Source organism: Taudactylus pleione, unplaced genomic scaffold (genome assembly GCF_031769625.1).
Source record: "Taudactylus pleione unplaced genomic scaffold, aTauple2 ptg000377l, whole genome shotgun sequence".
NCBI classification, from domain to species: Eukaryota; Metazoa; Chordata; class Amphibia; order Anura; family Myobatrachidae; genus Taudactylus; species Taudactylus pleione.
Genome location: NW_028284778.1, coordinates 7,969,566 through 7,995,919, shown reverse-complemented (window position 1 = coordinate 7,995,919; position 26,354 = coordinate 7,969,566). Strand labels below are relative to the sequence as shown.

The 26,354-nt window shown below is 43.2% G+C and overlaps 2 protein-coding genes and 1 pseudogene across 4 annotated transcripts in view; 2 read left to right on the top strand and 1 right to left on the bottom strand.

Moving 5' to 3' along the window:
* Window positions 1-26,354, bottom strand: part of LOC148508117 (uncharacterized) — a 144,745-nt gene that overhangs the window by 86,801 nt on the left and 31,590 nt on the right. The gene's annotated exons all lie outside the window — the stretch shown is intronic.
* The window catches only part of LOC148508118 (uncharacterized), a 91,203-nt pseudogene that overhangs the window by 61,061 nt on the left and 3,788 nt on the right, over window positions 1-26,354 (top strand). The gene's annotated exons all lie outside the window — the stretch shown is intronic.
* LOC148508119 (oocyte zinc finger protein XlCOF29-like) lies at window positions 18,688-24,891 on the top strand. Of its 2 annotated transcripts, none has more exons than XM_088445292.1 (6): window positions 18,688-18,721; window positions 22,546-22,695; window positions 23,748-23,939; window positions 24,394-24,472; window positions 24,588-24,662; window positions 24,806-24,891. In XM_088445292.1, exons 2-6 carry the CDS (start codon window positions 22,618-22,620, stop codon window positions 24,808-24,810), a joined length of 429 nt encoding a protein of 142 aa, XP_088301418.1. In that variant the 5' UTR covers window positions 18,688-18,721; window positions 22,546-22,617; the 3' UTR covers window positions 24,811-24,891. The 2 variants fall into 2 exon arrangements, with proteins under 2 accessions (XP_088301418.1, XP_088301417.1); XM_088445291.1 differs by lacking the exon at window positions 18,688-18,721 and adding an exon at window positions 18,775-18,822.

Sequence of the window (26,354 nt, the reverse complement as noted above, 5' to 3'; positions counted from 1 at the left end):
CAATGCTGTATAACTAGATGCTATATGTCACCGTGGTAACCTGCAATGCTGTATAACTAGATGCTATATGTCACCGTGGAAACCAGCAATGCTGTATAACTAGATGCTATATGTCATCATGGTAACCAGCAATGCTGTATAACTAGATGTAATATGTTACCGTGGTAACCTGCGAAGCTCAGTGATCGCAAATACGCGCTATTGTGCGTATTTTACCCAAAAATGAGGACTGGGGACCCACTTTTGAAGAATGGGTGGGTCCCTGGGGACACGCTCCGCTGCGGCCAAAACCAATCTCTGGCTCCTGATCATATGACTTAGCCAAGCCCGGGATGAATCTAAAAAGTGGACGTGAAGCAGCCGTCTTCAGCACCTTACCGGTACTGGTACCCGGCACTATGGGACAAGCAGCCCCGGCACTAGGACAGTCCCGGCGGAAAAGATGGCCTCAGCAACCGGCGGGAAGATGGCCCCAGCATCATGATGGCTGTGGCAGGAAGATGGCTGCGGCAAGATGGCGGCCCCTGTCACTTGCCAGGAGGACAGTTCCAGCACCCGGCAGCAGGACAGTTCCAGCACGATAACGGCCCCAGCACGATGACGGCCCCGGCAAGAAGATGGCTCTGGCACTCGGTGAGGGGACAGCCCCGGCACCCAGCTATAAGTGGGTGAGGGTTAGTTTGGTGCTGCGGGTTAATGGATGGCTTTGTTGTGGCAGGTGGGAGCCTGAGCATTACCTTTTGCTGTTGATGGCACTGCTGCTGCTAACAGTGATGAGTGGCTGGCAAGCAGCCAAAAGGGGGTTCGTTTTGCAAAACAATGTAGGGGGGGAGGTCAACTGCTGCTACTACTTTAAGCTACATTTCTATCTATCCTGACCCTTTCCAAGCACTGTCTGCTCCTAAACCCTCCTTGCACCTCTGTACTGCACCAGCTATCTACCCTTACCCCCTCCTTGCCCCAGCACTGTCTGCCCTAACCCCTCCTTGAACCCCAATTACTGCACAAGCTGCCATCTACTTTTACTCCCTTCCCACAGAACTGCCTGCCCCTAAGCACCTCCTTACCCCCCAGTACTGTCCCAGCTGCTGTCTACCCTTCACCCCTCCCTACCCCTAAAACCACCTGCCCATAGCCCCTCCTTGCTCCCCAGCGGTGTTGTAACTTCTGTATGCAGTTACCCCATCCCTACCCCCAGCACCATTTGCCCTTACCTATACCCCCAGCTCTACCCCAACTTCTCCCTGTCTTTGCCTTCAAGCTCTGCCCCAACTGCTACCTGGCCCCAGCACTGTCCCAACTGCTGCTTGCCCTCACACCCATATATGTAATGGGACCCAGATACTGTGGATTAGGACCACAATTTTTTAAAGAGAGGGGTCCCTGGGACTCACAAATTTTTTCGCTCTGCGCGATCACTGGATGCTGTATAACTAGATGCTATGTGTCACCATGGTAACCTACAATGCTGTATTAATAGATGCTATATGTCAACGTGGTAACCTGCAATGCTGTATAACCTGATGCTATATGTCACCATGGTAACCTGCAATGCTGTATAACTAGATGCTATATGTCACCGTGGTAACCTGCAATGCTGTATAAATAGGTGCTATGTGGAGACTTCCGGTTGTGGTGAGGATGTGGTGAGACGCTTCAGCGCTCAGCTCCGTTACCGCCCAGCTTCACACGGCGTGCACGGCTGTTTATCAGCCTCCATCGGAGAACAAACGCTTACCTCACTAAGCGGAGACACTCGTCCGGTGTATGGAAAAATATTTCCCCCCACAGATGCCCAGACGACACCAAACTCAGAAAGCTGAGAAGCTGCGCTCAGAATCCAAGATGGCGGCCGCGCCTGAATCGCTGGCGTCTCAGACGGAGTTAAGCAGTGTTATGTCTCAATCTGATACTCAGCCTCCCCCAGCACTACTGCTTAATACAGCCACAGTGAGTACTCCAATCACCTATGACACTATGGTGAAAGCCATACAAGACACTATGAAACCCTTAATGCAGGAGCAAACTGCACACTTTACACAGGCAATCAAAGATATTAAGAATCAAGTACAGCAGCTTTCCACCAGAGTGGAATCCTCTGAGTGTAGATTGGGGGAGATTTATCAAGATGTATATACTTTGAAAGGTTCTGTCTCTCAAACTACTAAAATACAAAACCAGATTATTAATAAAATTGATGATCTGGAAAACAGATCCAGGAGAAACAACTTGAGAATACTAGGCCTGCCAGAAACCCTTAAAGGGGCTGAGCTATATTCTTTTCTTCAATCAACACTCCCTGAGTTACTGAAAATCTCTGACTCCTACCCCAAGATCATTGTGGAACGTGCACATAGAGTTGGTCCAATCCGAGATCATTCAAATCCTAGGCCACGGGTAGTGATTTTTCGCTGCTTAAATTATGCACATAAAGATGCACTATGGCTAGCATCTAGGAAAACCAGAAATTTATTGTGGAATGATAGCAGACTCCTCATTTTCCAAGATTTTTCTATTGAAGTTACTAAGGCGCGTAAAGCCTTTTCCCCGGTGTGTACTCGACTTATCAAAATAAGCCGCAAGTTTGCGTTAATGTTCCCTGCACGTTTAAGAATCTACAGTGGTTCCTCGTTTATTGATTTTACAAGAGCTATGGATGCATAGGCATATTTGGATGAAGAACAGACCGCAGAAGAGGCAAATGAATCCCATAATGACTCTATTTCAGTCTACTCGTGATCTCCCTACAGTCTCGCATGTTATTTCATACCTCACCTCGCTTTTACTTGTGACGACGGTGGCGGATGTCACCTCCAATTTTCTCTCTGGGACTCTAGTCAATTCATGACATCAGATACCGGTTTAGATTATATTGTTATATGGTTATATTAGTATTCTATATTTCGTTCAAAGCATCTATGTCATATGACACAATTTAATAGAATACTTTCTTTATTATGCTCCTACATTTTCAGAACATAATTTGTATTGTTTCTGACATTACCGCTATTGATAATGCTATTTGTCTTCAATGTTCTCTCATAACACTTAATATTCTTATATATTGAGTTTAAAAATGAAGTTGGATGTGGTTTAGGAGCGGATGTCGCAGAGTTTGTTATAACTTAGTTTAATAACTTACTTATTTGCTCTTATACTGGAAGTTATATATATCTACATAATTTTAATGTGGTTTCCTCTGTTCGAGACCATATTCTTATCATTTTTCTTTTTCTTTCAAAATTTAAATTTTTTTTTTATTATTATGATCACCATTTTGGTGGTTCTGTGTGATAATGATTTTTCTTTTTTTTATAACAGTCATGTACTTCCATGGAAATTAATGTACGACCGTGAGTTCAATTTAACTATGCCTTGGTATTTTCAATGTCACAAATTAAAGTAGGAACTTTAAATGTAGGAGGCATCCACTCACCTATCAAGAGAAAAAGAATCTTGACATATCTAAATAAATTGAAAATAGATATTATATGCTTACAGGAGACCCATTTGTTAGATGTTGAGATTCGTAAACTCGGTATGCTGAGGTGGTCAGTGGTTGCCTCAGCTCCTTACTCGACAAAATCAAGAGGTGTGGTGATTTTAGCACAACGACACCTTAATGTTCAACTACAAAATTCGTACAGTGATCCGTCAGGTAGATTAGTAATTGCCAATATGAAAATAAATGATACCCCCATTGTTTTGTGTAATATCTATGCCCCGAATGTATATGATAAAACTTTTGTGATGTCCCTATTGACAAAACTGTTCCCTTATTCTTCCTCTTCTCTAATTATATGTGGAGATTTTAATGTAGTCTCCTCCGCAAAACTAGATAGAAAATCACAGTCCAGACGTTGCACACAGACACCAAAATTTGGTATTCCGTATATAAATGAACAACTTAACCTTATTGATATATGGCGCGCTAAGCACCCAATTGATAAAGAATACACATGTTTGTCTGCGGCACATGGATCCTTGTCCAGATTAGATTATATTTTAGTCTCAGATCATTTATTTACACGGATTAATACGACAGAGATAGAACCCATTTCTATATCGGACCATGCCTTGGTATGGTTTTCGTTGTCTATGGCTGCTGACTTGGGGTCGCATAGACAATGGAGATTTCCGTCATACTTAACACGATCTCTTAAATTTAGAAGTAAAATAGAAACTTTTTGGGAAGAATACAAGATTAATAACTCAACTCACGAATCAGAAGACCCACTTCTGTTCTGGCAGGCCTCCAAATCTGTACTACGAGGAAATATATTATCATACACTGCTTACACAAAAAAGGAATTCTCTAAATCTTACATGGCGGCTGAGAGACCTGACAGAGGCCTACCAAACATACAAAGACACCCCTTCTACCATTCATAAGGCTGATTACCTCCAGAGAAAAACACAGTTTGAAGAAATTCTTAATCAGTTAGGTGATCGATCCTCATTCAATAGAGACTTCCAATTTCACAAATTAGGTAACAAATCAGGACGATTGCTATCCAACTTAATACGGGGCTCGCTTCCTTCCACCACTATCAAACACATAACTAAGCCTAATGGTACTATCACTTCAGTTAGCTCACAAATTCTATCAGTCTTCTCCTCATTTTATGAATCCTTATATACCCAAAAATCTTATGATGATAAAAATCAAACTTCTTAATATACCAATATTAATATACCAAAACTACCTGATACTTTGGCAGAAAAATTGCTTTTACCAATCACAGCGGCAGAAATTCAGAATGCCATTAAAGCTTTAAAACCAGGGAAAGCACCTGGGCCTGATGGGCTTACAGGTGATTATTATAAAATTTTAGAACCAAAGATTATAAATATACTTGTTAGTGTGTTTAATGTTATATTGAACGATAAAATTATACCTAAATATTTTAATGCTGCTCTGATCAAATTACTTCCTAAACCGGGAAGAGACCCTACTTTACCAGGGTCATATAGACCGATTTCTCTGTTAAATACGGATTACAAAATATTCACTAAAATATTGACAGAGCGTATTAAAATTTTAATGCCACAACTAATTCATAAGGACCAATCTGGCTTTATTTGGCAACGTCATTCAGTGACTAATATTCGTAAAGTACTGTCTGCAATCCACTACATAAAACTTCATAATCCAGAGACTCCCAGTGTTCTTATTTCACTGGACGCCGAGAAGGCGTTCGACCTAGTATCATGGGTCCACCTATTTGACACAATGACAAGATTTGGCTTCCCTAATGAATTTGTTAATATTCTTAAATCCCTATACTCAAACTCATCTTCCCAAATTCTATGCAATGGATTTTTATCCTCCCCTTTCCCGATTCTTTGTGGAACACGTCAGGGATGTCCATTATCACCACTGCTATTTGCCTTAGCATTAGAACCCCTGGCGGTGGCCTTACGACAATCCAAATTATTCAGTGGTATCAAAATTGGACATTTAGAATTAAAAGTCAGTCTTTTTGCAGATGACATGATGTTACTTATTTCCAACCCATCACAATCCATTCCAAACATTTTAGATATCATTTCTGAGTTCGGGTCTTTCGCTGGTTATAAAATTAATGTTGATAAGTCGGAGATTCTTACGGTTTCGGGCTGCTCAACCCACAATCCCTTACCTTCACCCCTTTCTATATTCAAACGTGCTAACTCAAAACTGAAATATTTGGGTACCTTTATAACGTCAGACCTGAAATATCTATATACAAGCAATTTCACACCATTACTTAAAAAAATGTTCCATCTCTTAGACCTCTGGAAAAGCCTCCCCCTTTCCCTGTTGGGGCGAATTGCTTTAATAAAAAGTATAATTATCCCTAAAATAACATATATCATACAGATGTTACCCATATCACTTAACAAAACAGACCTTACATCCTGCACTCAAGCATTCTCCAAATTTATCTGGCAGGGAAAAAAGGCCAGAATAAATATGAATAAATTACACCTACCACGAGCAGACGGAGGGTTGGGTTTCCGAAATCTAAAAATTTTCTCGCAGACAATTTTTTTCAGATATATATCAGATTGGCTGCTTGATAGAGATCTATACACTGACATCTCTATAGACAAAGCTATATTAGCCCCTTTCTCACCAGCAGCATTGCTACACTCTCCCAGTTCATTAATTCCTCGAGATATACTCCACAATCCTTTGTTTTTTGATACATACAATGCCTGGTTATTTATTAACCGTAAACTTAATAGAAACTTCAGTAGCTCTCATTACACTACATTTTGGGGAAATCCGGCTTTCACACCTGCCTTGGAAAATATTAGATTTTTACAATGGAGAGACAAAGGAATAATGAAAATAAAAGATATTTTTGATCCTGGAGGAAATCTGAGATCTTTTGGTGATCTTCGAATAACTTTCGATTTACCTCACGCCCAATTTTTTATGTATTTACAGGCCCGACATTTTGCAAACTCCCTTCCTTCGGTAGGGTCTCTTGATGACTCCACAGACATCTTATCTGATTTACTTGTCTTTATTAAAAGTAACACATACCATACCAGATTTCTTTATGGAGACTTACTAGACAGAGACGTGAGGAAGATATGGAGGGTCACCAATGCTAGATGGGCATCAGATATGGCATGCAACCCAGAATCCTTGGATGTATTATCATGATTTGATTCCACCATGAAATACGCCCAATCGGCTCTTCTTCAGGAAGTCCACTTTAAATTTATAAATAGGGCATATATAACACAACAACAACGCAAACACATGGTTCAGGATGAATCTGGAGTCTGTCCTAAATGTCATCATTATCCAGCTACTTATTACCATAACTTTTGGGAATGTCCAAAGATTAGATGATTTTGGAATAAGATTGTGGCATATATTAACGTATTGTTTTCTATTAATGTTCATCCTGATCCTCTGGCACTCCTCTTTGTTATATTCTCGAATTGGGATCTAGGTCCCAATAAACGGGATATTATTCCCCTCCTTACAGTTATATTAACGGTAGCAAAAAAGATTATATTAAAAAAATGGATCTCTAAAAATTCTCCATTTCTTACTCAACTTAAGTCATGGCTATTAAAATTATTATATTTCGATAGGAGATCCACACTGCCTAATATAGAGAAAGGAGTTAAAACTTTCTATAAAAAATGGTCCTATTTTATAGACCTAGACAATCATACACAACATTCGATTTTAAAATTGTTTGAAGGTACCGAATGGTATGTAATAAGACAACTTATTGGCTCATCTTAGGGATTATTGTGGTAGTGTATGCCGCGGTGATGCATTTTCTGGTCACCTTAGCTTTTTTGATTTCTGGAATGGTGATATTTTGCCTACTTTATATATCTCTTGTGTTTTATGTTTTATATTTTATTTTATTTGTCAAGATAGGATGCCCATATGGATACATGTGACAATTCATACACTCTTGATAAAAATTAAATGTACAATAGATAATAGGAATATGTGACTGTTCTTCTTCTTCTTCTATTATTATTTTAATTCCTACTGTAGTGTTTAATGGTTTGACTGTATTAGAGGTTGGCTTTATCTCATTCTATAACAGTAGTCATGTTTTTTTTTTGTTTTGTTTTTCTTTCACCCTTTAATGCAAGGAAAAAAAGAAAATTATATATTATATTGTCTGTATAACTATGTCCTGTTCAACCATTAATAAAGAGATTTACAAAAAAAAAAAAAAGATAGGTGCTATGTGTCACCGTGGTAACCTGCAATGCTGTATAACTAGATGCTATATATCACCATGGCAACCTGCAATGCTGTATAACAAGATGCTATATGTCACCGTGGTAACCTGCAAAGCTGTATAACTAGATGCTATATGTCACCGTGGTAACCTGCGATGCTATATAACTAGATGCTATATTTCACCGTGGTAACCTGCGATGTTGTATAACTAGATGCTATATGTCACCGTGGCAACCTGCGATGCTGTATAACTAGATGCTACATGTCATTGTGGTTACCTGCGATGCTTTATAACTAGATGCTACATGTCACCGTGGTAACCCTACAATGCTGTATAACTAGATGGAACATGTCACCGTGGTAACCTGCAATGCTGTATAACTAGATGCTATATGTCACCCTGGTAACCTGCAATGCTGTATAACTAGATGCTATATGTCACCGTGGTAACCTGCAATGCTGTATTAGTGTTCCCTCTAGCTCCGGCGGCAGGCAGGGCGCCGGAGCTAGAGAGGGCAATGTTGTGCGCGCGCCATTGGCGCGCGCGCGTGTCCGAAAAGTAGCGTAGTTACGAAAAGGGGGCGTGTCTATAAGACGCGTCCCCCTTTTCGTCATACTTGGGGGCGTGCCCGGCGCTTACGGACATGCCGGGCAGCCCCCAAGCGCTGCAGAAAGGGAGAATAGACACCGGGCGCATGTTTGTCCACCCGCGGGACACTGCGTCCCGCAGGTGAGAACGGCTCCCGCAGGCTGTTAGGGCAGGGCGCTTTTTGCCATCCTCCTGGAGGACAGGGTGCTTTTTGCCCTCCAGAAGGAGGGCAGGGCGCCGCGCCCCGCTAAAACAGCCTAGCAGGAACACTATGTATAACGAGATGCTATATGTCACCGTGGTAACCTGCAATGCTGTATAACTAGATACTAGATGCTATATGTCACCGTGGTAACCTTCAATGCTGTATAAATAGATGCTATGTCACCGTGGTAACCTGCAATGCTGTATAACTAGATGCTATATGTCACCCTGGTAACCTGCAATGCTGTATAACTAGATGCTATATGTCACCGTGGTAACCTGCAATGCTGTATAACTAGCTGCTATATGTCGCCGTGGTAACCTGCAATGCTGTATAACTAGATGCTATATGTCACCCTGGTAACCTGCAATGCTGTATAACTAGATGCTATATGTCACCGTGGTAACATGCAATGCTGTATAACTAGGTGCTATATGTCACCGTGGTAACCTGCAATGCTGTATAACTAGATGCTATATGTCACCGTGGTAACCAGCAATGCTGTATAACTAGATGCTATATGACACCGTGGTAACCAGCAATGCTGTATAACTAGATGTAATATGTTACCGTGGTAACCTGCGATGCTCAGTGATCGCAAATACGCGCTATTGTGCGTATTTTACCCGAAAATGAGGACTGGGGACCTACTTTTGAAGAATGGGTGGGTCCCTGGGGACGCGCTCCGCTGCGGCCAAAACCAATCTCTGGCTCCTGATCATATGACTCAGCCAAGCCCGGGATGAATCTAAAAAGTGGACGTGAAGCAGCCGTCTTCAGCACCTTACCGATGCTGCAGTACCCGGCACTATGGGACAAGCAGCCCCGGCACTAGGACAGTCCCGGCGGAAAAGATGGCCTCAGCAACCGGCGGGAGGATGGCCCCAGCATCATGATGGCTGCGGCAGGAAGACGGCTCCGGCAAGATGGCGGCCCCTGTCACTTGCCAGGAGGACAGTTCCAGCACCCGGCAGCAGGACAGTTCCAGCACGATAACAGGCCAAGCACGATGACGGCCCAGGCAAGAAGATGGCTCTGGCACTCGGTGAGGGGACAGCCCCGGCACCCAGCAATAAGTGGGTGTGGGTTAGTTTGGTGCTGCGGGTTAATGGATGGCTGTGTTATGGCAGGTGGGAGCCTGAGCATTACCTTTTGCGGTTGATGGCACTGCTGCTGCTAACAGTGATGAGTGGCTGGCAAGCAGCCAAAAGGGGGTTCGTTTTGCAAAACAATGTAGGGGGGGAGGTCAACTGCTGCTACTACTTTAAGCTACATTTCTATCTATCCTGACCCTTTCCAAGCACTGTCTGCTCCTAAACCCTCCTTGCACCTCAGTACTGCACCAGCTACCTACCCTTACCCCCTCCTTGTCCCAGCACTGTCTGCCCTAACCCCTCCTTGAACCCCAATTACTGCACAAGCTGCCATCTACTTTTACTCCCTTCCCACAGAACTGCCTGCCCCTAAGCACCTCCTTACCCCCCAGTACTGACCCAGCTGCTGTCTACCCTTCACCCCTCCCTACCCCTAAAACCACCTGCCCATAGCCCCTCCTTGCTCCCCAGCGGTGTTGTAACTTCTGTATGCAGTTACCCCATCCCTACCCCCAGCACCATTTGCCCTTACCTATACCCCCAGCTCTACCCCAACTTCTCCCTGTCTTTGCCTTCAAGCTCTGCCCCAACTGCTACCTGGCCCCAGCACTGTCCCAACTGCTGCTTGCCCTCACACCCATATATGTAATGGGACCCAGATACTGTGGATTAGGACCACAATTTTTTAAAGAGAGGGGTCCTTGGGACTCACAAATGTTTTCGCTCTGCGCGATCACTGGATGCTGTATAACTAGATGCTATGTGTCACTATGGTAACTTACAATGCTGTATTAATAGATGCTATATGTCAACGTGGTAACCTGCAATGCTGTATAACCTGATGCTATATGTCACCATGGTAACCTGCAATGCTGTATAACTAGATGCTATATGTCACCGTGGTAACCTGCAATTTTGTATAAATAGGTGCTATGTGTCACCGTGGTAACCTAGCGTTCCCGCTAGGCTGTTTTAGCGGGGCGCGGCACCCTGCCCTCCTTCTGGAGGGCAAATAGCACCCTGCCCTCCAGGAGGAGGGCAAAAAGCGCCCTGCCCTAACAGCCTGCGGGAGCCGTTCTCACCCGCAGGACGCAGCGTCCCGCGGGTGGAGAAACATGCGGTGACCCGGTCACCGCCGGAGAATAGACGCCGGGCGCATGCGCCCGGCATCTATTCTCCCTGTCTGCAGGGCTTGGGGGCTGCCCGGCGTGTCCGTAAGTGCCGGGCACGCCCCCAAGAGTGACGAAAAGGGGATGCGTCTGATAGACACGCCCCCTTTTCCGATGACCACGCCCCCTTCTCGGCCGCGCGCGCACCTTCGGCGCGCGCACGGGCATGCCCTCTCTAGCTCCAGCGCCCTGCCTGCCGCCGGAGCTAGAGGGAACACTAGTAACCTGCAATGCTGTATAACTAGATGCTATATATCACCATGGCAACCTGCAATGCTGTATAACAAGATGCTATATGTCACCGTGGTAACCTGCAAAGCTGTATAACTAGATGCTATATGTCACCGTGGTAACCTGCGATGCTATATAACTAGATGCTATATTTCACCGTGGTAACCTGCGATGTTGTATAACTAGATGCTATGTGTCACCGTGGCAACCTGCGATGCTGTATAACTAGATGCTACATGTCATTGTGGTTACCTGCGATGCTTTATAACTAGATGCTACATGTCACCGTGGTAACCCTACAATGCTGTATAACTAGATGGAACATGTCACCGTGGTAACCTGCAATGCTGTATAACTAGGGTGCAATATGTCACCGTGGTAACCTTCAATGCTGTATAACTAGATGCTATATGTCACCGTGGTAACCTGCAATGCTGTATAACTAGATGCTATATGTCACCGTGGTAACCTCCAATGCTGTATAACTAGATGCTATATGTCACCGTGGTAACCTTCGATGCTGTATAAATAGATGCTATATGTCACCGTGGTAACCTGCAATGCTGTATAACTAGATGCTATATGTCACCCTGGTAACCTGCAATGCTGTATAACTAGATGCTATATGTCACCGTGGTAACCTGCAATGCTGTATAACTAGCTGCTATATGTCGCCGTGGTAACCTGCAATGCTGTATAACTAGATGCTATATGTCACCCTGGTAACCTGCAATGCTGTATAACTAGATGCTATATGTCACCGTGGTAACCTGCAATGCTGTATAACTAGATGCTATATGTCACCGTGGTAACCTGCAATGCTGTATAACTAGATGCTATATGTCACCGTGGTAACCTGCAATGCTGTATAACTAGATGCTATATGTCGCCGTGGTAACCTGTAATGCTGTATAACTAGATGCTGTGTGTCACCGTGGTAAATTGCGATGCTCTGTAACTAGATGCTATATGTTACCGTTTTAACCTGTGATCCTTTATAACTACATGCTATATGTCATCATGGTAACCTGCGATGCTGTATAACTAGATGCTATATGTCACAGTGGTAACCTGCAATGCTGTATAATTAGATGCTATATGTCACCGTGGTAACCTGCAATGCTGAACAACTAGATTCTATAGGTCACCGTGGTAACCTGCAATGCTGTATAAGTAGTTGCTGTATGTCACCGTAGTAACCTGGGATGCTGTATAACTAGATGCTGTAGGTCACCGTGGTAACATGCAATGTTGTATAACTAGATGCTATATGTCACCGAGGTAGCCTGCGATGCTGTATAACTAGATGCTATATGTCACCGTGGTAACCTGTAATGCTGTATAACTAGATGCTATGTGTCACCGTGGTAAACTGCGATGCTGTATAACTAGAAGCTATGTGTCACCGTAGTAATCTATGATGCTGTATAACTAGATGCTGTGTGTCACCGTGGTAAATTGCAATGCTGTATAAGTAGTTGCTGTATGTCACCGTAGTAACCTGGGATGCTGTATAACTAGATGCTGTAGGTCACCGTGGTAACCTGTGATGCTGTATGACTAGCTGCTGTAGGTCACCGTGGTAACATGCAATGCTGTATAACTAGATGCTATGTGTCACCGTGGTAACCTGCAATGCTGTATAAGTAGTTGCTGTATGTCACCGTAGTAACCTGCAATGCTGTATAACTAGATTCTATATGTCATCGGCAATGCTGTATAACTAGATGGTGTATGTCACCGTGGTAACCGGCAATGCTGTTTAACTAGATGCTCTATGTCACCGTGGTAACCTGCGATGATGTATAACTAGCTGCTATATGTCACTGTAGTAACCTGTGATGCTGTATAACTAGATGCTATATGTCACTGTGGTAACCTGCGATGCTGTATAACTAGATGCTATGTGTCACCGTGGTATCCTGCAATGCTGTATAACTAGGTGCTATATGTCACCGTGGTAACCTGCAATGCTGTATAACTAGATGCTATATGACACCGTGGTAACCAGCAATGCTGTATAACTAGATGTAATATGTCACCGTGGTAACCTGCAATGCTGTATAACTAGATGCTATATGTCGCCGTGGTAACCTGTAATGCTGTATAACTAGATGCTGTGTGTCACCGTGGTAAATTGCGATGCTCTGTAACTAGATGCTATATGTTACCGTTTTAACCTGTGATCCTTTATAACTACATGCTATATGTCATCATGGTAACCTGCGATGCTGTATAACTAGATGCTATATGTCACAGTGGTAACCTGCAATGCTGTATAATTAGATGCTATATGTCACCGTGGTAACCTGCAATGCTGAACAACTAGATTCTATAGGTCACCGTGGTAACCTGCAATGCTGTATAAGTAGTTGCTGTATGTCACCGTAGTAACCTGGGATGCTGTATAACTAGATGCTGTAGGTCACCGTGGTAACATGCAATGTTGTATAACTAGATGCTATATGTCACCGAGGTAGCCTGCGATGCTGTATAACTAGATGCTATATGTCACCGTGGTAACCTGTAATGCTGTATAACTAGATGCTATGTGTCACCGTGGTAAACTGCGATGCTGTATAACTAGAAGCTATGTGTCACCGTAGTAATCTATGATGCTGTATAACTAGATGCTGTGTGTCACCGTGGTAAATTGCAATGCTGTATAAGTAGTTGCTGTATGTCACCGTAGTAACCTGGGATGCTGTATAACTAGATGCTGTAGGTCACCGTGGTAACCTGTGATGCTGTATGACTAGCTGCTGTAGGTCACCGTGGTAACATGCAATGCTGTATAACTAGATGCTATGTGTCACCATGGTAACCTGCAATGCTGTATAAGTAGTTGCTGTATGTCACCGTAGTAACCTGCAATGCTGTATAACTAGATTCTATATGTCATCGGCAATGCTGTATAACTAGATGGTGTATGTCACCGTGGTAACCGGCAATGCTGTTTAACTAGATGCTCTATGTCACCGTGGTAACCTGCGATGATGTATAACTAGCTGCTATATGTCACTGTAGTAACCTGCGATGATGTATAACTAGCTGCTATATTTCACTGTAGTAACCTGTGATGCTGTATAACTAGATTCTATATGTCATCGGCAATGCTGTATAACTAGATGGTGTATGTCACCGTGGTAACCGGCAATGCTGTTTAACTAGATGCTCTATGTCACCGTGGTAACCTGCGATGATGTATAACTAGATGCTATATGTCACTGTGGTAACCTGCGATGCTGTATAACTAGATGCTGTATGTCACTGTGGTAACCTGCAATGCTGTATAACTAGAGGCTATGTGTCACCGTGGTAACCTGCAATGCTGTATAACTATTATTATTACATTTTATATATAGGGAGCCACAAGAGGTCCGCAGCGCTGTACATAGAGTAAAGGGTACACAGAACATTACATTACAATACAGTAACCAACTTATAAACATAGCACAAGTAACAGTTAGCAGCACAATTCTCCATACACAATACAGCTGGGAAGGTGAAGGCTGTCATAGAAGTGCTAGAGAAGAAGGCTGTGAGACAGTGGGGAGGAGGACCCTGCTCCTAGGAGCTTACAATCTAGGGGAGAGGAATGCTATATGTCACCGTGGTAACCTGCAATGCTGTATAACTAGATGCTATGTGTCACCGTGGTAACCTGCAATGCTGTATAAGTAGTTGCTGTATGTCACCATAGTAACCTGCAAGGCTGTATAACTAGATTCTATATGTCATCGGCAATGCTGTATAACTAGATGCTATATGTCACCGTGGTAACCTGCAATGCTGTATAACTAGATGCTATATGTCACCATGTTAACCTGCAATGCTGTATAACTAGATGCTATAGGTCACCGTGGTAACCTGCAATGCTGTATAACTAGATGCTATAGGTCACCGTGGTAACCTGCAATGCTGTATAACTAGATGCTATAGTTCATCGTGGTAACCTGCAATGCTGTACAACTAGATGCTATATGTCACCTGTATTATATGTGACACATGGGTCTGCTCCACCTGTATTATATGTAACACCGGGATCTGCTCCAGATGTATTACATGTAACACTGGGTCGGCTCCATCTGTATTATGTAATACTAATAACCACCTACTGAGGGTACTGACCCCTAAAGGATTTAGTATAAATATGGACACATGGAAGATCAGCTTTACCCCGAGAAAATACCAAACTGTGTGAAACGCATTGGTTATTAGTGGGAAACGGACAGAGATTAACTGGAAACTTCCCTCTCTAACATCGGCCGGCCGATGATGTCATCCAGCGGGATGCGAGTCAGCACAACGCATACGCTGTGAGTACAGTGAAAACCATCATCGGTAACCTGGCCCCATCTTATCAGGCGTCAGATTAAGCACAGATCGGGCGTTACAGGCGTACCTGCCGGGTATGTACCGGACCGCATCCAGGAAGAAGACAACCATCTTAGGGTACGGTAGGGACAGGTCACCTTGTGATTGCCATTCCACATTACCTTCACATGGACCCACCCTTCCACATATTCTCATAAGAGCTATACACATAATCTCAGTGCTTGTGCTGGTGTATGTATGTGTATTTCTTCTTTATAAATAAGGATAGCCTCCACATAAATATCAGCACTCAGTATAATCATATTTTATCCTATCCGTACACTACTGAGCTGCTTAGTACATCACAAGCGCAGGAAAGTCTTATTACTTTTACCTTAGTGACAATTGGCTGCTATATGTCACCGTGGTAACCTGCAATGCTGTATAACTAGAGGCTACATGTCACCGTGGTAACCTGCAATGCAGTATAACTAGAGGCTACATGTCACCGTGGTAACCTGCAATTGCTGTATACCTAGATGCTATATGTCACCGTGGTAACCGGCAATGCTGTATAACTAGATGCTATATGTCACCATGGTAACCTGCGATGCTGTATAACTAGATGCTATATGTCACTGTGGTAACCTGCGATGCTGTATAACTAGATGCTATATGTCACCGTGGTAACCTGCGATGCTGTATAACTAGATGCTATATGTCATCGTGGTAACCTGCGATGCTGTATAACTAGATGCTATATGTCACCGTGGTAACCTGTAATGCTGTATAACTAGATGCTATGTGTCACCGTGGTAAACTGCGATGCTGTATAACTAGAAGCTATGTGTCACCGTAGTAATCTACGATGCTGTATAACTAGATGCTGTGTGTCACCGTGGTAAATTGCAATGCTGTATAAGTAGTTGCTGTATGTCACCGAAGTAACCTGGGATGCTGTATAACTAGGTGCTGTAGGTCACCGTGGTAACCTGTGATGCTGTATGACTAGCTGCTGTAGGTCACCGTGGTAACATGCAATGCTGTATAACTAGATGCTATGTGTCACCATGGTAACCTGCAATGCTGTATAAGTAGTTGCTGTATGTCACCGTAGTAACCTGCAATGCTGTATAACTAGATTCTATATGTCATCGGCAATGCTGTATAACTAGATGGTGTATGTCACCGTGGTAACCTGCGATGCTGTATAACTAGATGCTATATGTCACCGTGGTAACCTGCAATGCTGTATAACTAGATTCTATATGTCATCGGCAATGCTGTATAACTAGATGCTATATGTCACCGTGGTAACCTGCGATGCTGTATAACTAGAAGCTATATGTCACTGTGGTAACCTGCAATGCTGTATAACTAGATGCTATATGTCACCCTGGTAACCTGCAATGCTGTATAACTAGATTCTATATGTCATCGGCAATGCTGTATAACTAGATGCTATATGTCACCGTGGTAACCTGCGATGCTGTATAACTAGATGCTATATGTCACTGTGTTAACCTGTGATGCTGTATAACTAGATGCTATATGTCACAGTGGTAACCTGCAATGCTGCATAGCTAGATGCTATATGTCACCGTGGTAACCTGCGATGCTGTATAACTAGCTGCTATATGTCGCCGTGGTAACCTGCAATGCTGCATAGCTAGATGCTATATGTCACCGTGGTAACCTGCAATGCTGTATAACTAGATGCTATATGTCGCCGTGGTAACCTGCAATGCTGTATAACTAGATGCTATATGTCACCATGGTAACCTGCGATGCTGTATAACTAGCTGCTATATGTCACCGTGGTAACCTGCAATGCTGTATAACTAGATGCTATATGTCACAGTGGTAACCTGCAATGCTGCATAGATAGATGCTATATGTCATTGTGGTAACCTGCGATGCTGTATAACTAGATGCTATGTGTCACCGTGGTAACATGCAATGCTGTATAACTAGATGCTATGTGTCACCGTGGTAACCTGATATGCTGTATAACTAGATGCTATATGTTACCGTGTCAGATAGATATGATTACTCTTATGTATGTTACATGTGACAGCACCATGTCAGATAGATAGGATTACTCTTATGTATGTTACATGTGAATGCACCATGTGAGATATATGGGATTACTCTATGTATGTTACATGTGAATGCTGTCAGATATATGGGATTATTCTATGTATGTTACATATGAATGACCCATGTCAGATATATGGGATAATTCTATGTATGTTACATGTGACAGCACCATGTCAGATAGATAGGATTACTCTTATGTATGTTGCATGTGAATGCACCATGTCAGCGATATGGGTTTACTCTATGTATGTTACAAGTGAATGTACCATGTCAGATAGATGGGATTATTCTATGTATGTTACATGTGAATGCACCATGTCAGATATATGGGATTATTCTATGTATGTTACACGTGATAGCACATGTCAGATATGAGCACTTGGATAGGTCAAACAATAGCATATTAATCAGGTGGTATATATATATATATATATATATATATATACATATATATATATTCCCTATAACTCTGAGCACTGGGCCATGATGTATATGTCTGACCATAAATGATACAGATAATCACTATATACGTCTCCCATCACACAGCTGGTCAGTGCTGAGGAGTTATTGGCCCTGGTTACACCAGGCTTTATATCGTCTTTCTGTTAGGTTCTGTGTTATAGGTTACATTTTATTATTAGTAGGGTGAGTGCCCCAAACAAGAGAGAACTTTCTGCTTCTGTTGGTGCTACCTGTATAATGATAATGCAGCACCAGAGTCTGCTTCACCTACACTATATCAACACTTGGGTCTGCCTCCACCTGTATCAAGTTAATGCAGCACCAGAGGCTGCTCCAGCTGTACTTGTATAACAAAAGAATCTGCTCCATCTGTATCATATGACGATTGAGGTCTACTACACCTGTATGATAACAATGAGGCACCAGAGTCTGCTCCTCAAGTATAACAATAATAAATACCATTACCTGCTGCCACTTCCTGCTGGGACCGTCACCAGGAAGCTGCAGTTACCGAGGAAGAAACGCCCCAGTAGATAACCACGCCCCTCTCCTACGTGTGGCTATGGCTACTGTCTGCACCGCCCCTCTTATCATAGTTACCGCCCTCCTCTCATTCCCCTCAGAGCAGTGATTGGCAGCAGCGGGTAGCCAATCAGGCGGCACAAAGTAGGAAACTCACAGCTTCATCACCAGAGTAATAGTCGTATAGTCTAATGGTGTCCTCATTACGGTGACCGGCGGCCATTATCTTATAGTCTTCCAATCACAGAGCAGATCGGCCGTAGCCACAAGGGCTTTAGCTGCCATTTTGTCATAGATATACCTGACAGCCGTAGCCAGGTAACGTGTCCTGTATATATTATATAATTATTATATGGGGGAGAGGGGACCGTATATATATGAGGAGGAATAACACAGCTCCCTGCACCCACTGATATGTGGTATTATTATATAGGGGAGAGGGGACTGTACAGTGATATATGAGGGGGAATAACACAGCTCCCAGCACACACTGATATGTGGTATTATTATCATATAGAGGAGAGAGGACCGTACAGTGATATATGAGGGGGTATAACAGAGCTCCCAGCACACACTGATATGTGGTTATTTTATTATATAGGGAGAGGGGACCGTACAATGATATATGAGGGGGAATAACAGCTCCCAGCACATACTGATATGTGGTATTATTATATATTATAATATTTAATTAAAAAAAAAATTTGTAGACCCCCATTGGGGATATTACCACTTCACCCCCATGGGCATTACTCCCCCACTTGCAGTGCACAGTGGAGCGTGTGTCGGTGGACTGATAGCCCCCTGCTACATCTGATCTCTGTACTTGCAGAGATCAGCTAAATATCTGTCCCTGTGCATGCGCTGTAGAATTCTGGTCGCACGGCATTCTGGGGTGCAATTTCGGGAGTGATGTTGGTCACAAATTGTCACATCACTGCAGGGTGGTCTTCTCTTACAAAGGGATACAGCACAGTGGCACGGTCGCATGTGATGGAACCTTGTCAGCTGAAGCACAACTGGTTGTGGTCCCATCACGTGACTATGCCAATTAAGCAGCTGAACAGTTATAAACAAGTTTGAGGATGTGTATAAGTAACTTGTGAGACTAAACAGACAATAATATTATGTCATGTAAATGTAATCCGTGTATTAATGCTTTTCAGGTATGTTAGGAGTAAGTGCTTGCTGGGTGTCGTGACTGAATAACTAAATTATACAAGTACTTAATAGATAATATTTAGCGTATGTGTGAAATAGATGCTCAAGCCTAAAATAATAAAGATGAGTGTATAATAAAAGTGCAAGTAATACAGTAACACCTGGTGTGATTACACATTGGTGACTAACAGTCAGACTTTCTCTGACCCTTACGCCCTGTATGTAATAGCGGTAGGGGGATGTAGCCTCAGTATTAGAGAAGAATCTTATTTGTCTAGAACCATAAAACCTGTTATATTTGTACTCGCATAATGTTGTATCCTGGAATTACAGTCTATAGACCCCCTGCTGTACCAGAGGAGAATTGGGTATGTACAGTATAACTGATAATGACGCTGTCTGTTGTGAGGAAGTATGTCACTGCCTGTATTCCAGCGTCCTGATTAGTGCTGGTATAGACAGACCTCATATCCCAGGTTATCATCCCATCTGGTGAGGCCATCAGAGCTGCTGGTTACATGGTAAGGAAGCTTAGTCCTATGTAGTCTCAGATTTCTGTCACGTCATACGTCGGCTCTCAGCGAGATTGCCTGTCCCTGATAGGATGAGAGCTGCCTGGAGGGCACGACTTGTATGTATCTAATGCTACTAGTGGTTTGAGTATTGTCCCTGCTCTGATGACCTCTGATGCCACCTTGTGCCCGTGTATAGTTATTGGTAGGGTTCCCAGTGTTCTCCCCAGAAATTTTTTCCAGCCGGGTGGCATCCAAAAGTAGTGGGTGGGGGCCTTCGCAATTATGCGAGCGCCGGGAAAAGGGGTATCTCCCTTACCAATCCAGCCCGACAGGTCTCAGGCTGCTCCCCCACTGGCTCTCAGTCAAAAGTGCCCATTATGCAGTTTTCCCCTTTATGCATTGCCCCCTGTAGTTTAGCTTGCCCTTTTGTAGGGCCCCATGGCTGAAGTAGTAGCCCTATGTAGTGCCCCCAGACTGATCCCTTATGTAGTACCCCCAGACTGGCCCCTTATGCAGTGCCCCCAGGCATAAATAGTGTCCCTTATGCAGTGCCCCCAGGTTGGTCCCTTATGCAGTGCCCCCAGACTTAAATAGTGCCTCTTAGGCAGTTCCCCCAGACTGGTCCCAGTCCCATCCCAGAACTTACCTTTACTTGCTGGCCGCTTACGCTCCCACTCCCGTTGCCTCACTCTGACTGGATCTAAATAGATCCAGCAGGCGCGAGGGGCAGGCTTCTCACATCGCGGGTGACGTCATGACGTCACAAGCGCAGTGCATCACTGGGAACGCTTGCCTCTGCTGCGATCGGAGGCTTCTTTAGTCTCCGGTCACTTCAGAGGCCAGTGTTCCACAGCAGGGGTCGGCGGGGAAAGTGCCGGGCGGTAGGCTGTTTCTGCCCGGCGATGCACCCGCAGAAAACAGCCTGGGGAGAACACTGGGTTCCTCATAGCTGCTTACATCATAGAGGTTTCTCTCGCTGCTTCCCTATTATACATTGTCCCTGCTCTGTAAGCCTCTGCTGCCACCTTCAGAAAATCATTCATGTTGTGCAGAATGAACGATAAATGATGAACGATTTCCATTCACTGTATATCATCATAGAGGTCTCTCTCACTGCTTCCGTTATACATTGTCCCTGCTCTTATGGCCTCTGCTGCCACCTTGTGTCCGTGTATAGTTATTGATAGGGTTCCTCATCGCCGCTTACATCACAGAGGTCTTTCTCGCTGCTTCCTTATTATACATTGTCCCTGCTCTGATGGCCTCTGCTACGCTTGTATCCGTGTATAGTTATTGATAGGGTTCCTCATAGCTGCTTACATCATAGAGGTTTCTCTCGCTGCTTCCTTATTATACATTGTCCCTGCTCTGATGGCCTCTGCTGCGACCTTGTGTCTTTATATAGTTATTGGTAAGCTTCTCCATAACTGCTTACATCATAGAGGTTTCTCTTGCTGCTTCCTTATTATACATTGTCCCTGTTCTGATAGCCTCTGCTACGACCTTATGTCCGGGAATAGTAATTGGTAGGGTTCCAATATAGGGCCCTATTCAATTAGACGCAAAAAAGCCGTTTTCCATGAAAAAGTATAGCCAATCACGCCTTTTTGCAGGGTCGGAACTTATTGCCATATTCAATTACAGCCGCTTTTCGCCTACGCGGAAAGTCAGTGCAATGTAATAGGTGAAAAAGATTCACCTCTGAATAGCAGGAGAAATTAAGTGCAACATTTTTATTTTGGAGTGCAAAGGTGGGGAAACCACTCAGAACCCTTGGTGCAGCCCCCTAAAGGACAACTGTGTCAAAACATCCTGAAAAAAATCTTGAGAACACCCCAAAAAAAGTACTTTCATTTTGGGTGCGAAAAAGTAGGGGGACAAGCATAAAAACTAGAAAAATAGACTATTTGGGGGTCTGCAAGGATGGACCAGGTGTTTTTCGGATTGTAGGTGCTTGCAACATGTGCGGTTTTCACGTTTTTATCTAGTACTCAGGTTGCGTATGCTGTCACAGGGGCTGTAACGGCATGCCTGCGTTTCTCTAACACCCCCCCTCCCCATCACCACCCCAAATGGTCCCTTCCTGTCAATCACCCTGACATTACACTGTGTCCTCACTGCGATCTGGAAGCGCACGCGCAAATTTGTGGCTGCGTTCCTTGCTGAATCAAGCCCAGTTGTCTAACACAGATGTAGCTTATTTCCGGTTGTGCAGAGAGCATTTAATTTTGTGTCTTGAAGTAATAAGACCCCCGGCCAGGAGAGGAGCATTGGTGTAACCTTATGCAGTGCAGCGTTGTGTAACGGCCTCTGAGGAAACTCATGGGGCTGGGTCACAGGAACCTCTGACAGACACTGACCAGGGCTCTATGGCTGAGGGCAATGGGAGACTTACTGGTCACTCAGTGTTACATGTCTGACTGTGTTACATGTATTATCTGTGATTTTTATTATATTCATTCTTAGATAGTTCTGCTGTGAGGAACCAGAGTCTTTATTACACATTGCACATTCTGTATTCTCACTGAGTCACTGAGGATGGACAAAGACGGGAGTCACAGGACTGAGAGGATCTTACATCTCACCCTGGAGATCATCTACATGCTGACTGGGGAGGTGAGAGGTCCTGGTAGTGTCACAGTGACATCACTTATATCTATAGTAATAATACAGGGACATGACTGGGGAGGTGAGAGGATCTGGGAGTGTCACAGTGACATCACTTATATCTATAGTAATAATACAGGGACATGACTGGGGAGGTGAGAGGTCCTGGGAACGTCACAGTGACATCACTTATATCTATAGTAATAATACAGGGACATGACTGGGGAGGTGAGAGGATCTGGGAGTGTCACAGTGATATCACTTATACCTATAGTAATAATACAGGGACATGACTGGGGAGATGAGGGGATCTGGGAGTGTCACAGTGACATCACTTATATCTATAGTAATAATACAGGGACATGACTGGGGAGGTGAGAGGATCTGGGGGTGTCACAGTGACATCACTTATATCTATAGTAATAATACAGGGACATGACTGCGGAGGTGAGGGGATCTGGGAGTTTCACAGTGGCATCACTTATATCTATAGTAATAATACAGGGACATGACTGCGGAGGTGAGGGGATCTATGAGTATCATAGTGAGATCACTTATATCTATAGTAATAATATAGGGACATGACTGTGGAAGTGAGGGAGTCTGGAAGTGTCACAATGACATCACTTATACCTAGAGTAATAATACAGGGACATGAGTGGAGAGGTGAGGAGATCTGGGACTGCCACAGTGACATCACTTAAATCTATAGTACTAACTGAGCCGCAGGGAGCAAGTCTCAGACATTCGTATCAGTCCCACAGTCCTCACTGGAGTTGAGATTTAGTACATTTCCCACAGTACGTTATATTCTTTTTGTCACTTACGCACAGATGTCTAAGCTGCAGGAGATACTATATACTCTCTCTCTCTCTCTCTCCATATATATATATATATACATATATATATATATATATATATATATATATAGGAGATTGTTACATTATTTTTTTATTGTGAAATAGTCTTCTTGTATATTATGCAAGTTGATCACCTGACTTAACAGCCCAATTTAGGTGGAGTTTGATTGACCTTTTCATTGATGTCTCCCCAATACACAGTATTACTCAGTAGTGAAGAAGACATCCAGTGAGTGTGAGACAGCCAGCAGCCATCCCCGTGTGTCTGGAGGACTGAGCAGGACCCAGTGCCCCATATCGGTGCCTCCACATCACTCATTGATACACGAGAGACACAATAACCAGAAGATCCTGGAACTCACCAACAAGATCATTCAGCTACTGACTGGAGAGGTGACTGCTGTGAATGGGACATTATACAGTAACACCAGGGGATGTGTCTGGGTGATGACTGGAGAGGTGACTGCTGTGAATGGGACATTATACAGTAACACCAGGGGATGTGTCTGGGTGATGACTGGAGAGGTGACTGCTGTGAATGGGACATTATACAGTAACACCAGGGGATGTGTCTGGGTGATGACTGGAGAGGTGACTGCTGTGAATGGGACATTATACAGTAACACCAGGGGATGTGTCTGGGTGATGACTGGAGAGGTGACTGCTGTGAATGGGACATTATACAGTAACACCAGGGGATGTGTCTGGGTGATGACTGGAGAGGTGACTGCTGGGAATGGGACATTATACAGTAACACCAGGGAATGTGTCTGGGTGATGACTGTATCATTGTGTGTGTCAGATTCCTATAAGATGTCAGGTTGTCACTGACTATGTCTCCATGCAGGAGGGGGAGTATATAGTGGAACACAGGGGTCTGTACAAGGACGTGATGATGGAGAATAATCGGCCACTCGCATTACTGGGTAAGAGAAGAATTAATTCATTGTACAGGGGAGAGCAGGTATGGGGGCCCCATATATACTCATCACCTGATATTACATATATACAATGTACTCAGTCACTGTGTGTCTCCTACAGATGGACCCAGTAACAGAAATATCCCAGAGAGATGTCCCCGTTCTCTCTATTCACAGGATCCCACAGCAGTATCAGGTAGGTGGGATTTAGTCTTACCAATATAACAATGTCACAGTCGCTTTATGATGTGTAGAGAAGGTGTGTCTTATGCAGTGTTATTATACTGCTTTGAATGTATTCATACATTATTAAAGTGTTATTTTATTATTGTTATTTAGGGTGAGGCCCTTTCTAATATGAAGGTAGAAGATAAAGCAAGAAAAGAGATGTATGTGACTGATATGAAGGCAGAAGATATAGAGGGAGAAGAAGAGATGTATGTGACTGATATGAAGGCAGAAGTTATAGAGGGAGAAGAAGAGACGTATGTGACTGACATTAAGGCTGAAGTTGCAGTGGGAGAAGAAGAGACGTATATGATGGGTGGTCAGCAGTGTAAGGAGGAGGCAATTCCGACAGATATCAGCACAGGTGAGTAATAAACACTTATTATAGAAAAAATACTTGCATACACAATACTCATGCAGTAGTAACCCATAATAATAGTCATATTGATTTGGTTAAATTTTTAGTATAATTCACCAAATTTCCTGGACCACATTTAGGATTCTCCTCTACAGGTTGCAGACAACTAAAAATGTTGAAAATCATAAAGGTTAAGAGAGAACAGCCGAAAAAGTTTGACTTACTATGATGTTTCATTTTTATGCTGGCACTGAACCACCCTCTACCTCCTGGAATAGGCTATCATGCTGTGGAGCGATACCTTGGATTGATTTCTGGGTCTGTAGTCTTATTACAGTATGCGGAACAGATGCCGATCTATTTCTCAGCAGCTAATAGCGATGTACTGTAGTAGTCAGCATCACCTGATGGGTTCCTTCCTATCGATCTATCAGACAAGCAGAATGTAACTAATTCCTAACCATGATATAATCCGGTTCAATACCATGACCGTTCTTGTCAGTCATATCTGGTGACAGGAGTTTTACACCTTCTTGCTGTCTTTTTAGTTGTTTACTCATGTTAATGATATTTAACAGTAACTTTATTGTTAGAATTTAAATCATCCTGTGGACTTTAAATTACGTTTGGTTCTTTCCCGAACATAACCTTAAAAGGTGATAGATAAGAGGAGCCTCTAGACAAGGTTAAACTGTTTTCTTATAATGCATGTAAGATGATATAATCAGCACCTTCTTACTGCAGCTAAGAAAGCAAAAAAAGGGCAGCTCCAATTCCCCACAAATGATACAATGTTGAGTGAATATTTATTATCCTCAGCGTTTTAATTTTAAAATGATGATTCCTATAAGAACATAATGCATACAATAGTGCATTATTCAAATCCAATTAAAAATACAAAAACCCAGTGTCCATATAAATGTGAATATTCATCTCTTTATTTTCCAGTATGTATAGACAAGATCCATAGGTTAGAGAATTGCACGTCACTGTAGTTCTATAAGGAATAAATACCCTAACTTCACATTACCATTTTATGGGAATGTCAACGTTTATGGTCCTCCTTCTCATTACCAAAGGAAATCTCCCCACAATTGTCATGCAAAGAAGAAGTGAAAGGATCTAGTGCAACCCTGGATGTAATTCACAAGTTCAATTTAATATATAGAAATATATGATTGTATTTGGATAATGCACTGTTGTATGCATGTATATATGTTTTTATTGGCATCATCATTTTGAAAACACAGCGCTGAGGAGACGTAAATATTCACTCAACTTTAAACTCATTTCTACATAATT

What these genes read in the sequence shown, in the direction of transcription:
- LOC148508119 (XM_088445292.1), top strand. Translation starts at nt 22,618, where the DNA reads ATGGACAAAGACGGGAGTCACAGGACTGAGAGGATCTTACATCTCACC. An exon ending in TCTACATGCTGACTGGGGAG is followed by an intron (nt 22,696 to 23,747) that starts GTGAGAGGTCCT and finishes CCCAATACACAG; the next exon opens with TATTACTCAGTAGTGAAGAA. An exon ending in TTCAGCTACTGACTGGAGAG is followed by an intron (nt 23,940 to 24,393) that starts GTGACTGCTGTG and finishes GTCTCCATGCAG; the next exon opens with GAGGGGGAGTATATAGTGGA.